Source organism: Hemitrygon akajei, unplaced genomic scaffold (genome assembly GCF_048418815.1).
Source record: "Hemitrygon akajei unplaced genomic scaffold, sHemAka1.3 Scf000174, whole genome shotgun sequence".
Classification (NCBI taxonomy): domain Eukaryota; kingdom Metazoa; phylum Chordata; class Chondrichthyes; order Myliobatiformes; family Dasyatidae; genus Hemitrygon; species Hemitrygon akajei.
In genome coordinates this window covers 298,327-312,242 of record NW_027332060.1, presented here as the reverse complement: position 1 = coordinate 312,242, position 13,916 = coordinate 298,327, and the positions used below count along the sequence as shown (strand labels likewise).

Here is a 13,916-nt window from a genome sequence, read left to right as displayed (position 1 = left end):
CCTTTTTGATGGCCAGCCCCTCCAGCTTGTCGAGGAGCCAATCCCTCGAGGTGTCGTCCCCGGCCAGGGTGAAGGTGTAGGCGAGCAGAGCCAGCGTGTACGTGCTGTTCACCGTCTCCATCTGCTTCCTCAGGCAACGGAGAGACGGCTCCAGCACAATCGTCTAGACGGAGAGAGACAGTCAGACACTCCTTGCACCCCACCCAAAACACCCTCCTTCCAACCGTCACTCAGCCCCTCCAGAGGTAACTCCCTCCTCCGGATCCACTCTGCTCGCCGTTCTGTTCGAATAACCCTCAGCCCCTCCAGAGACCCCTCTCACATCTCCACGCTTACCTTAAATCCCACAGATACCCCGCACACTCCGCAAATACTCCCATCCACTTCCCAAATCCGTCTTGCCCTCCCCCAAGTCAACCACGTCACGTTCACAACCCTCTCCACAACTCCCCCTGAGCCTCGCTCGCTCGCCACATAACCCTTACCTTCTGCTAGTACAAAATCCTCCAGAAAGGCCCCTCAAACACAAACGTAAACCTTTCAGAAACCACCCAACATCTGCACAGATGCCCCTAACAGGCCCTCGAAATTACCCTCGCCCACTCCAAACACTGCTCCGAACCTCAGGCCCGAACGTTTCTTAAACGTGACCCCCTGGGGGCAGCCAGTACCTGTCATACACACTGTGGAGACCTCCAGAACTGCCCAATATTCATCAGCCATTGCAAATAATCCCCACTCTCAATGTTGCACACACCCAGCAAACTCCCCAGATACGAATGTCCCAGAACAGGCTCCTCAGTGGCCCCTCTCACAAAACTCTAACGTCCGCAAGTCCCTCCCAATATGCCTCAGTTACTCCAGATTCCTGAAAATCTACTGCTTTACCTCTTACTTCCTCTCAATAGTCCAACACCCACCACCAATGGTCAATCACCTACCACCAACGGTCTATCACTCACCAACAACGGTCTATCATCCACCACCAACGGTCAATCACCCACCTCCAATGGTCTATCACCCACCTCCATAGTCTATCACCCACCACCAATGGTCTATCACCCACCACCAACAGTCAATCACCCACCATCAATGGCCTATCACTCACCACCAACGGTCAATCACCCACCATCAATGGTCAATCACCCACCATCAATGGTCTAACATCCACCACCAACGGTCTATCACTCACCACCAACGGTCTATCACCCACCACCAACGGTCTATCACCCACCATCAATGGTCTAACATCCACCACCAACGGTCTATCACTCACCACCAACGGTCTATCACCCACCACCAACAGTCTATCACTCACCACCAACGGTCTATCACCCTCCACCAACGGTCTATCACTCACCAACAACGGTCTATCATCCACCACCAACGGTCAATCATCCACCTCCAATGGTCTATCACCCACCTCCATAGTCTATCACCCACCACCAATGGTCTATCACCCACCACCAACGGTCAATCACCCACCATCAATGGTCTATCACTCACCACCAACAGTCAATCACCCACCATCAATGGTCAATAACCCACCATCAATGGTCTAACATCCACCACCAATGGTCTATCACTCACCACCAATGGTCTATCACCCTCCACCAACGGTCTATCACCCACCACCAACGGTCTATCACCCACCACCAACGGTCTTTCACCCACCACCAATGGTCTATCACCCACCACCAACGGTCTATCACTCACCACCAATGGTCTATCACCCTCCACCGACGGTCTATCACTCACCAACAACGGTCTATCATCCACCACCAACGGTCAATCACCCACCTCCAATGGTCTATCACCCACCTCCATAATCTATCACCCACCACCAACGGTCTATCATCCACCACCAACGGTCTATCACCCACCACCAACGGTCTATCACTCACCTCCATAGTCTATCACCACCTCCATAGTCTATCACCCACCACTAATGGTCTATCACCCACCACCAACGGTCTATCACCCGCTACCAACGGTCTATCACTCACCATCAATGGTCTATCATCCACCACTAATGGTCTATCACTCACCACCAATGGTCTATCATCCACCACTAATGGTCTATTACTCACCACCAACGGTCTATCACCCACCACCAACGGTCTATCACCCACCACCAACGGTCTATCACTCACCTCCATAGTCTATCACCCACCACCAACGGTCTATCACTCACCACCAACGGTCTATCACCCACCACCAACGGTCTATCACTCACCTCCATAGTCTATCACCCACCTCCATAGTCTATCACCCACCACCAATGGTCTATCATCCACCACTAATGGTCTATCACCCACCACCAACGGTCTATCACCCACCACCAACGGTCTATCACTCACCATCAATGGTCTATCATCCACTACTAATGGTCTATCACTCACCACCAATGGTCTATCACCCACCACCAACGGTCTATCACCCACCATCAATGGTCTATCACTCACTACTGCTGGTCTATAACCATATAACAATTACAGCACGGAAACAGGCCATCTCGGCCCTTCTAGTCCATGCCGAATGCTTACTCTCACCTAGTCCCACCAACCCGCACTCAGCCCATAACCCTGCATTCCTTTCCTGTCCATATACCTACCCTTATTTTTTTTAATGACAATATCGAACCTGCCTCTACCACTTCTACTGGAAGCTCGTTCCACACAGCTACCACTCTCTGAGTAAAGAAAGTCCCCCTCGTGTTAACCCTAAACTTTTGCCCCTTAAATCTCAACTCATGTCCTCTTGTTTGAATCTCCCCTACGCTCAATGGAAAAAGCCAATCCACGTCAACTCTATCTTTCCCCTTCGTAATTTTAAATACCTCTATCAAGTCCCCCCTCAACCTTCTACTCTCCAAAGAATAAAGACCTAACTTGTTCAACCTTTCCCTGTAACTTAGGTGCTGAAACCCAGGTAACATTCTAGTAAATCTCCTCTGTACTCTCTCTATTTTGTTGACATCTTTCCTATAATTCGGTGACCAGAACTGTACACAATACTCCAAATTCGGCCTCACCAATGCCTTGTACAATTTTAACGTTACATCCCAATGCATCCATCTTATTGTCCTCCCTCCCTCCCGCTCCCCCCCCCACCCTCCACTGCTGTGACTCACCTTGAAACTTGCAGGCTGGCCCTCCACCACCTCGGTCTTGGGCAGCGTAGTTGGCTCTGGAAACATTGAGCACAGCGGAGAAGTAAGGGGGGTGGGGGGAGTAGTCAGCAGGCTCGTCAGCACGGGGGTGGGGGGGGGGGGTGTTCGGCGTCAACCCAGGCTCAGGTCCTGTCAGGATGGTGGGGCAGGCCCTGGATTGGGTCAGTTCCAGGCCATGGCTTACAGAGGGTTGGACAGGCCCTCCTGGTGGGCAAAGAGGGCTCTTGTACAGAGGGTGGGGCAGAAATGGGGTGTAATGCACGGCGGGCTGGATTGGACAGGTTCCATGGCCACGGAGAGTGGGAGGGAGGGCAGGGCGACCCCAGGCCTGGGTCAGCGTGGGTGGGACAGTTCCGGGCCGAGGCGCAGGTGGGCCAGGCCGGCCCAGGACGTGTGTGGTGTGCAGAGGATGAGACGGGGCCCATGCTAGGGTGAAAACTGTGCGCGCCATTCTCTCACATGGCCCGGAGTCAGACAAAGTGCGAGTATTACCCTCGGGGAGGGTAAAACGGGGCCGAGCTGGCAGCATGAGGGAGGATGTGAAGCCGGGCGAGGGGATTCATCACTAACCTGCCAGCAGGTCAGAATCTTCAAACCCTGACAGTTCCTTCTTGTAAACCTCATCGGCCTAGACGGAGAACGACAAGAGGTCGTGATCGAGGCGTCAACTTCCCGCACGGCGCTACACACCTCCTGCCCGCTCCCCATCCTTCTTCGGACATCTGCTCTCCCTTTCGCACCCTCCAGTTTCCCCCACCTCTTTCCCCCTCTACCCCCCACCTCTTCCATTTCCACTTCCCACACCTCTCTCCCCTCCATCTTCTGTCTCCACCCGATCCACCTCCCTCGTTCTCTCCGTCTCCCCCACCTCCACGTTCTCCAATTCCCTCTCCCGTCTCTACCTTCTTCATCTCCCTCTCTCGTTCCTTTCCTGACTCTATCCACTTCCCTCTCTCTCACATCTCTATTCTCCACCTCTCTCTCCTCTTCCTCTCCTGTCTCTATCATCACCACTCCCTCTCTCCCTCCCCTGTTTCTACCCTCCTCTCACGCTCTCCCGTCCTTCTCGTCTTCTCGCTCCCTCCCTCTCTCCCCATTCCTCTGCTGTTTCATTCTCTCTATCACTCTCTCTTCATATCCATCTCCCTCCCCTCTCCCCTCCCCCTCACTTCCTTCTCCCCTCTCTCAGTCCCACACTCCCCCTCCCCTCTCCCTCACCCCCTCATCCTTCTCTCACTCTCCCTCCTGCACTCCCTTCATCCTCTCCCTTGCTTGCTAGCTTCCTCTCTCCTCCCCATCTCCCTCTCCATCTCTCTTCCCTCCACCACCTTCCCCTCCCATCTCCCTCTACCTCTCCCACACCTTCCCCCTCCTTCTCTCTCCCGCTCTCACTCCACTCCTCGCTAACCCCTTTATTCAATTCCGTCCATTTCCCCGACCTCTCCTTGTCTCATCTGCACATTCCCATTCCTCCTCCCAGTCCATCTCCTTTTCCCTCCGCCTGACCCACCCCCTCCCTCGTGTTTACCCCTATCTTGCTCCGGCCTTACTGACCATATTGGCCCTCAGACGTTGTAACTCGAGGAGCGCAGTGGTGACGTAGGCCGAAAGAGAGATGGTATCATCGACTCCACCCTGGGGGGAGAGGAGACATTCAGACTTGTTATATCTGCAATTCCGTCATTCCCCCCTCAACCCCTCCTACAACGTTCCCTCCTCACCACCTCCCACAGCGATCCCTCCTCACCACCTCCCACAGCGATCCCCCCTCGACCCCTCCCACAACGTTCCCTCCTCACCACCTCCCACAGCAATCCCCCCTCGACCCCTCCTACAACGTTCCCTCCTCACCACCTCCCACAGCGATCCCCCCTTGACCCCTCCCACAGTGATCCCCCCTCACCACCTCCCACAGCGATCCCCCCTCGACCCCTCCCAAAACGTTCCCTCCTCACCACCTCCCACAGCGATTCCCCTCGACCCCTCCTACAGCGATCCCTCCTCACCACCTCCCTCAGCGATTCCCACTCGACCCCGCCCATAATGTTCCCTCCTCACCACCTCCCACAGCGATCCCTCCTCACCACCTCCCACAGCGATCCCCCCTCGACCCCTCCCACAACGTTCCCTCCTCACCACCTCCCACAGCAATCCCCCCTCGACCCCTCCTACAACGTTCCCTCCTCACCACCTCCCACAGCGATCCCCCCTTGACCCCTCCCACAGTGATCCCCCCTCACCACCTCCCACAGCGATCCCCCCTCGACCCCTCCCAAAACGTTCCCTCCTCACCACCTCCCACAGCGATCCCCCTCGACCCCTCCTACAGCGATCCCTCCTCACCACCTCCCACAGCGATTCCCCCTCGACCCCGCCCATAAAGTTCCCTCCTCACCACCTCCCACAGCGATTCCCCCTCGACCCCTCCCACAACGTTCCCTCCTCACCACCTCCCACAGCGATCCCCCCTCGACCCCTCCCACAACGTTCCCTCCTCACCATCTCCCACAGCGATCCCCCCTCAACCCCTCCCACAGGGTTCCTTACACACCAGCTCCCACAGTGATCTCCCCTCAACCCCTCCCACAACATTTCCTCCTCATCCCCTCCTACAGTGTGGGAGCTTTAGAGAGAGTGCAAGGAAGATTAATCAGGACGCTGTCTGGATTAGAGAGGGTGCAGAGGAGATTCACCGGGACGCTGCCTGGATTAGAGAGGGTGCAGAGGAGATTCACCGGGACGCTGTCTGGATTAGAGAGGGTGCAGAGGAGATTCACCGGGACGCTGCCTGGATTAGAGAGGGTGCAGAGGAGATTCACCGGGAGGCTGCCTGGATTAGAGAGGGTGCAGAGGAGATTCACCGGGACGTTGCCTGGATTAGAGAGGGTGCAGAGGAGATTCACCAGGATGCTGCCTGGATTAGAGAGGGTGCAGAGGAGATTCACCGGGACGCTGTCTGGATTAGAGAGGGTGCAGAGGAGATTCACCGGGACGCTGTCTGGATTAGAGAGAGTGCAAGGAAGATTAATCAGGACGCTGTCTGGATTAGAGAGGGTGCAGAGGAGATTCACCGGGAGGCTGCCTGGATTAGAGAGGGTGCAGAGGAGATTCACCGGGAGGCTGCCTGGATTAGAGAGGGTGCAGAGGAGATTCACCGGGAGGCTGCCTGGATTAGAGAGGGTGCAGAGGAGATTCACCGGGACGTTGCCTGGATTAGAGAGGGTGCAGAGGAGATTCACCGGGACGCTGTCTGGATTAGAGAGGGTGCAGAGGAGATTCACCGGGACGCTGCCTGGATTAGAGAGGGTGCAGAGGAGATTCACCGGGACGCTGCCTGGATTAGAGAGGGTGCAGAGGAGATTCACCGGGACGCTGCCTGGATTAGAGAGGGTGCAGAGGAGATTCACCAGGACGCTGTCTGGATTAGAGAGGGTGCAGAGGAGATTCACCAGGATGCTGCCTGGATTAGAGAGGGTGCAAAGGAGATTCACCGGGACGCTGTCTGGATTAGAGAGGGTGCAGAGGAGATTCACCGGGACGCTGCCTGGATTAGAGAGGGTGCAGAGGAGATTCACCAGGACGCTGTCTGGATTAGAGAGGGTGCAGAGGAGATTCACCGGGAGGCTGCCTGGATTAGAGAGGGTGCAGAGGAGATTCACCAGGACGCTGCCTGGATTAGAGAGGGTGCAGAGGAGATTCACCGGGAGGCTGCCTGGATTAGAGAGGGTGCAGAGGAGATTCACCGGGACGTTGCCTGGATTAGAGAGGGTGCAGAGGAGATTCACCAGGATGCTGCCTGGATTAGAGAGGGTGCAGAGGAGATTCACCGGGACGTTGCCTGGATTAGAGAGGGTGCAGAGGAGATTCACCAGGACGCTGTCTGGATTAGAGAGGGTGCAGAGGAGATTCACCGGGACGTTGCCTAGATTAGAGAGGGTGCAGAGGAGATTCACCGGGACGCTGCCTGGATTAGAGAGGGTGCAGAGGAGATTCACCAGGACGCTGTCTGGATTAGAGAGGGTGCAGAGGAGATTCACCAGGATGCTGCCTGGATTAGAGAGGGTGCAGAGGAGATTCACCGGGAGGCTGCCTGGATTAGAGAGGGTGCAGAGGAGATTCACCGGGACGTTGCCTGGATTAGAGAGGGTGCAGAGGAGATTCACCAGGATGCTGCCTGGATTAGAGAGGGTGCAGAGGAGATTCACCGGGACGTTGCCTGGATTAGAGAGGGTGCAGAGGAGATTCACCGGGAGGCTGTCTGGATTAGAGAGGGTGCAGAGGAGATTCACCAGGACGCTGCCTGGATTAGAGAGGGTACAGAGGAGTTTCACCAGGATGCTGCCTGGATTAGAGAGGGTGCAGAGGAGACTCACCGGGACGCTGCCTGGATTAGAGAGGGTGCAGAGGAGATTCACCGGGACGTTGCCTAGATTAGAGAGGGTGCAGAGGAGATTCACCGGGACGCTGCCTGGATTAGAGAGGGTGCAGAGGAGATTCACCAGGACGCTGTCTGGATTAGAGAGGGTGCAGAGGAGATTCACCGGGAGGCTGTCTGGATTAGAGAGGGTGCAGAGGAGATTCACCAGGACGCTGCCTGGATTAGAGAGGGTACAGAGGAGTTTCACCAGGATGCTGCCTGGATTAGAGAGGGTGCAGAGGAGACTCACCGGGACGCTGCCTGGATTAGAGAGGGTGCAGAGGAGATTCACCGGGACGTTGCCTAGATTAGAGAGGGTGCAGAGGAGATTCACCGGGACGCTGCCTGGATTAGAGAGGGTGCAGAGGAGATTCACCAGGACGCTGTCTGGATTAGAGAGGGTGCAGAGGAGATTCACCAGGATGCTGTCTGGATTAGAGAGGGTGCAGAGGAGATTCACCGGGACGTTGCCTGGATTAGAGAGGGTGCAGAGGAGATTCACCAGGACGCTGTCTGGATTAGAGAGGGTGCAGAGGAGATTCACCAGGATGCTGCCTGGATTAGAGAGGGTACAGAGGAGTTTCACCAGGATGCTGCCTGGATTAGAGAGGGTGCAGAGGAGACTCACCGGGACGTTGCCTGGATTAGAGAGGGTGCAGAGGAGATTCACCAGGACGCTGTCTGGATTAGAGAGGGTGCAGAGGAGATTCACCGGGACGTTGCCTAGATTAGAGAGGGTGCAGAGGAGATTCACCGGGACGCTGCCTGGATTAGAGAGGGTGCAGAGGAGATTCACCAGGACGCTGTCTGGATTAGAGAGGGTGCAGAGGAGATTCACCAGGATGCTGCCTGGATTAGAGAGGGTGCAGAGGAGATTCACCGGGAGGCTGCCTGGATTAGAGAGGGTGCAGAGGAGATTCACCGGGACGTTGCCTGGATTAGAGAGGGTGCAGAGGAGATTCACCAGGATGCTGCCTGGATTAGAGAGGGTGCAGAGGAGATTCACCGGGATGTTGCCTGGATTAGAGAGGGTGCAGAGGAGATTCACCGGGAGGCTGTCTGGATTAGAGAGGGTGCAGAGGAGATTCACCAGGACGCTGCCTGGATTAGAGAGGGTACAGAGGAGTTTCACCAGGATGCTGCCTGGATTAGAGAGGGTGCAGAGGAGACTCACCGGGACGCTGCCTGGATTAGAGAGGGTGCAGAGGAGATTCACCGGGACGTTGCCTAGATTAGAGAGGGTGCAGAGGAGATTCACCGGGACGCTGCCTGGATTAGAGAGGGTGCAGAGGAGATTCACCAGGACGCTGTCTGGATTAGAGAGGGTGCAGAGGAGATTCACCAGGATGCTGTCTGGATTAGAGAGGGTGCAGAGGAGATTCACCGGGACGTTGCCTGGATTAGAGAGGGTGCAGAGGAGATTCACCAGGACGCTGTCTGGATTAGAGAGGGTGCAGAGGAGATTCACCAGGATGCTGCCTGGATTAGAGAGGGTACAGAGGAGTTTCACCAGGATGCTGCCTGGATTAGAGAGGGTGCAGAGGAGACTCACCGGGATGCTGCCTGGATTAGAGAGGGTGCAGAGGAGATTCACCGGGACATTGCCTGGATTAGAGAAGGTGCAGAGGAGATTCACCGGGACGCTGCCTGGATTAGAGACGGTGCAGGTGGGGGACCATGATTCGATGGAGCAAGGTGGGGAGGTCTACCGAGGATCAGTGAATATGACTAATGAAAGAGTTGAGCTGCATCTTGTGCATGTTTGATTGTTTAATTATAATAAGACCATAAGACATAGAATCAGAGTCTGCTCCTCAGCCCCAGATCCCGGCCTTCTCCCCGTAACCTCTGATGCCGTGTCCAGTCAGGAACCTGTCGATCTCTGCCTTAAACACGCCCAACGACCCGGCCCCCACAGCTGCCCACGGCAACAAATTCCACAGATTCACTACCCTCTGGCGAAAGAGATTTCTCCGCATCTCTGTTTTAAATGGACGCCCCTCTATCCTGAGGCTGTGCCCTCTCATCCTAGACTCCCCCACCAGGGGAAACATCCTTTCCACATCCACTCTGTCTGTGCCCTCTAGTCCTAGACTCCCCCACCAGGGGAAACATCCTTTCCACATCCACTCTATCTGTGCCCCCTTGTCCTAGACTCTCCCACCAGGGGAAACATCCTCTCCACATCTACTCTGTCTGTGCCCCTTGTCCTAGACTCTCCCACCAGGGGAAACATCCTCTCCACATCCACTCTATCTGTGCCCTCTCGTCCTAGACTCTCCCACCAGGGGAAACATCCTCTCCACATCCACTCTATCTGTGCCCTCTCGTCCTAGACTCCCCCACCAGGGGAAACATCCTCTCCACATCTACTCTGTCTGTGCCCACTGGTCCTAGACTCTCCCACCAGGGGAAACATCCTCTCCACATCCACTCTATCTGTGTCCTCTGGTCCTAGACTCACCCACTACAGGAAACATCCTCTCCACATCCACTCTATCTGTGCCCTCTCGTCCTAGACTCCCCCACCAGGGGAAACATCCTCTCCACATCTACTCTGTCTGTGCCCACTGGTCCTAGACTCTCCCACCAGGGGAAACATCCTCTCCACATCCACTCTATCTGTGTCCTCTGGTCCTAGACTCACCCACTACAGGAAACATCCTTTCCACATCTACTCTGTCTGTGCCCTCTTGTCCTAGACTCCCCCACCAGGGGAAACATCCTTTCCACACCTACTCTGTCTGTGCCCTCTCGTCCTAGACTCCCCCACCAGGGGAAACATCCTTTCCACATCTACTCTGTCTGTGCCCTCTCGTCCTAGACTCCCCCACCAGGGGAAACATCCTCTCCACACCTACTCTATCTGTGCCCTCTCGTCCTAGACTCCCCCACCAGGGGAAACATCCTCTCCACATCTACTCTGTCTGTGCCCTCTCGTCCTAGACTCCCCCACCAGGGGAAACATCCTCTCCACATCCACTCTGTCTGGGCCCTCTCGTCCTAGACTCCCCCACCAGGGGAAACATTCTCTCCACATCCACTCTGTCTGTGCCCTCTGGTCCTAGACTCCCCCACTATTGGAAACATCCTCTCCACATCCACTCTATCTGTGTCCTCTGGTCCTAGACTCCCCCACCAGGGGAAACATCCTCTCCACATCTACTCTGTCTGTGCCCTCTCGTCCTAGACTCCCCCACCAGGGGAAACAGTCTTTCCACATCTACTCTGTCAACTTTCAACATTCGAAAGCTTTCAAGATCCCCCCCTCATCCTTCTGAGCTCCAGCGAGTACAGTCCCAGGCGACTCGATCTCTCCTCATAGTCTAACCCCCCCCCCCCACTTCATCTCTGGAATCAACCAGGTGAAACCCCTCTGCATTGCCTCCAAAGCCAGTATATCCTTCCTCAAGTAATCCACTTATACCCTGTTACGGTGCTGCTTTTTGGGTTAGCAATGAAGGCCCTCTAGCTTTGTCTCTGCAAAACATTTCTCCAAGGCCGTCTCCGTTTGTTAGCCCAAACCTGCAGGACCAGTGGACCACCTTTACCCTTTGACCTGTTAGGCATAGGTGACCCTCGCAAGAGCCAAAGCAGAAAGCCCTGACTCCAGCCAACAAAGCTCTCCGGGGCAATTGATGCATGAAATCCCCCAAAGCCCACGACAAGGTTGAGATTGCTGTTGTGCAGGGGGACTTGGGAGTGCCTGTTCAGGGGTCGGTGCTGTTCCCCATTTACACTGATGATTTGGACGAGGGGACCGAGCGTGGTGTCTCGACGTCTGCCGGTGACACTGAACCGAGCGGAAGAGCAAATTGTGCCGGGGACGGGGAGAGTCTGCAGAGGGATAGAGATAGGTTCAGTGAGTGAGCCAGGGTCTGGCAGGTGGAGTACAACGTTGGTAAGTGCGAGATCACCCACTTTGGGAGGAATAATGGAAGAGTAGATGATTATTTAAATGGTGAAAGATTGCAGCACGCTGTTGTGCAGGGGGGACTGGGGAGTGCTGGTTCGTGAATCGGAAAAGGTCGGTTTGCGGGTCCAGCCGGCTGTCGAGAAGGTAAACGGGACGTTGGCCTTCATCGCTGGAGGGATCGAACTGAAGATCAGGGAGGTCACGCTGCAACTGTACAGGGTACTGGTGGGGCCGCACCTGGAGTACTGTGTGCAGTTCCCGTCTCCTTACTCGAGTCTAGGACCAGAGGACACAGATAGAGTGGATGTGGAGAGGATGTTTCCTACAGTGGGGGAGTTTAGGACCAGAGGACACAGATAGAGTGGATGTGGAGAGGATGTTTCCTGTAGTGGGGGAGTCTAGGACCAGAGGACACAGATAGAGTGGATGTGGAGAGGATGTTTCCTATAGTGGGGGAGTCTAGGACCAGAGGACACAGATAGAGTGGATGTGGAGAGGATGTTTCCTGTAGTGGGGGAGTCTAGGACCAGAGGACACAGATAGAGTGGATGTGGAGAGGATGTTTCCTGTAGTGGGGGAGTCTAGGACCAGAGGACACAGATAGAGTGGATGTGGAGAGGATGTTTCCTGTAGTGGGGGAGTCTAGGACCAGAGGACACAGATAGAGTGGATGTGGAGAGGATGTTTCCTGTAGTGGGGGAGTCTAGGACCAGAGGACACAGATAGAGTGGATGTGGAGAGGATGTTTCCTATAGTGGGGGAGTCTAGGACCAGAGGACACAGATAGAGTGGATGTGGAGAGGATGTTTCCTGTAGTGGGGGAGTCTAGGACCAGAGGACACAGATAGAGTGGATGTGGAGAGGATGTTTCCTATAGTGGGGGAGTCTAGGACCAGAGGACACAGATAGAGTGGATGTGGAGAGGATGTTTCCTATAGTGGGGGAGTCTAGGACCAGAGGACACAGATAGAGTGGATGTGGAGAGGATGTTTCCTATAGTGGGGGGAGTCTAGGACCAGATGACACAGATAGAGTGGATGTGGAGAGGATGTTTCCTGTAGTGGGGGAGTCTAGGACCAGAGGACACAGATAGAGTGGATGTGGAGAGGATGTTTCCTGTAGTGGGGGAGTCTAGGACCAGAGGACACAGATAGAGTGGATGTGGAGAGGATGTTTCCTGTAGTGGGGGAGTCTAGGACCAGAGGACACAGATAGAGTGGATGTGGAGAGGATGTTTCCTGTAGTGGGGGAGTCTAGGACCAGAGGACACAGACAGAGTGGATGTGGAGAGGATGTTTCCTATAGTGGGGGAGTCTAGGACCAGAGGACACAGACAGAGTGGATGTGGAGAGGATGTTTCCTATAGTGGGGGGAGTCTAGGACCAGATGACACAGATAGAGTGGATGTGGAGAGGATGTTTCCTGTAGTGGGGGAGTCTAGGACCAGAGGACACAGATAGAGTGGATGTGGAGAGGATGTTTCCTGTAGTGGGGGAGTCTAGGACCAGAGGACACAGATAGAGTGGATGTGGAGAGGATGTTTCCTGTAGTGGGGGAGTCTAGGACCAGAGGACACAGACAGAGTGGATGTGGAGAGGATGTTTCCTATAGTGGGGGAGTCTAGGACCAGAGGACACAGACAGAGTGGATGTGGAGAGGATGTTTCCTGTAGTGGGGGAGTCTAGGACCAGAGGACACAGATAGAGTGGATGTGGAGAGGATGTTTCCTATAGTGGGGGAGTCTAGGACCAGAGGACACAGATAGAGTGGATGTGGAGAGGATGTTTCCTGTAGTGGGGGAGTCTAGGACTAGAGGACACAGATAGAGTGGATGTGGAGAGGATGTTTCCTGTAGTGGGGGAGTCTAGGACCAGAGGACACAGATAGAGTGGATGTGGAGAGGATGTTTCCTATAGTGGGGGAGTCTAGGACCAGAGGACACAGATAGAGTGGATGTGGAGAGGATGTTTCCTGTAGTGGGGGAGTCTAGGACCAGAGGACACAGATAGAGTGGATGTGGAGAGGATGTTTCCTATAGTGGGGGAGTCTAGGACCAGAGGACACAGACAGAGTGGATGTGGAGAGGATGTTTCCTGTAGTGGGGGAGTCTAGGACCAGAGGACACAGATAGAGTGGATGTGGAGAGGATGTTTCCTATAGTGGGGGAGTCTAGGACCAGAGGACACAGATAGAGTGGATGTGGAGAGGATGTTTCCTGTAGTGGGGGAGTCTAGGACTAGAGGACACAGATAGAGTGGATGTGGAGAGGATGTTTCCTGTAGTGGGGGAGTCTAGGACCAGAGGACACAGATAGAGTGGATGTGGAGAGGATGTTTCCTATAGTGGGGGAGTCTAGGACCAGAGGACACAGATAGAGTGGATGTGGAGAGGATGTTTCCTGTAGTGGGGGA

At 55.0% G+C, this 13,916-nt stretch overlaps 1 protein-coding gene across 1 annotated transcript in view; it reads right to left on the bottom strand.

Annotated features, from left to right (window-relative positions):
• Nucleotides 1–13,916, bottom strand: part of LOC140724228 (murinoglobulin-2-like) — an 87,486-nt gene that overhangs the window by 66,101 nt on the left and 7,469 nt on the right. Inside the window, exons 3-6 of the mRNA XM_073038707.1 lie at nucleotides 4,727–4,807; nucleotides 3,743–3,800; nucleotides 3,134–3,189; nucleotides 1–163 (exon numbers count right to left, since the gene is read on the bottom strand). Coding sequence (XP_072894808.1) covers nucleotides 1–163; nucleotides 3,134–3,189; nucleotides 3,743–3,800; nucleotides 4,727–4,807 — 358 coding nt within the window. The remainder of the gene's footprint in view (nucleotides 164–3,133; nucleotides 3,190–3,742; nucleotides 3,801–4,726; nucleotides 4,808–13,916) is intronic.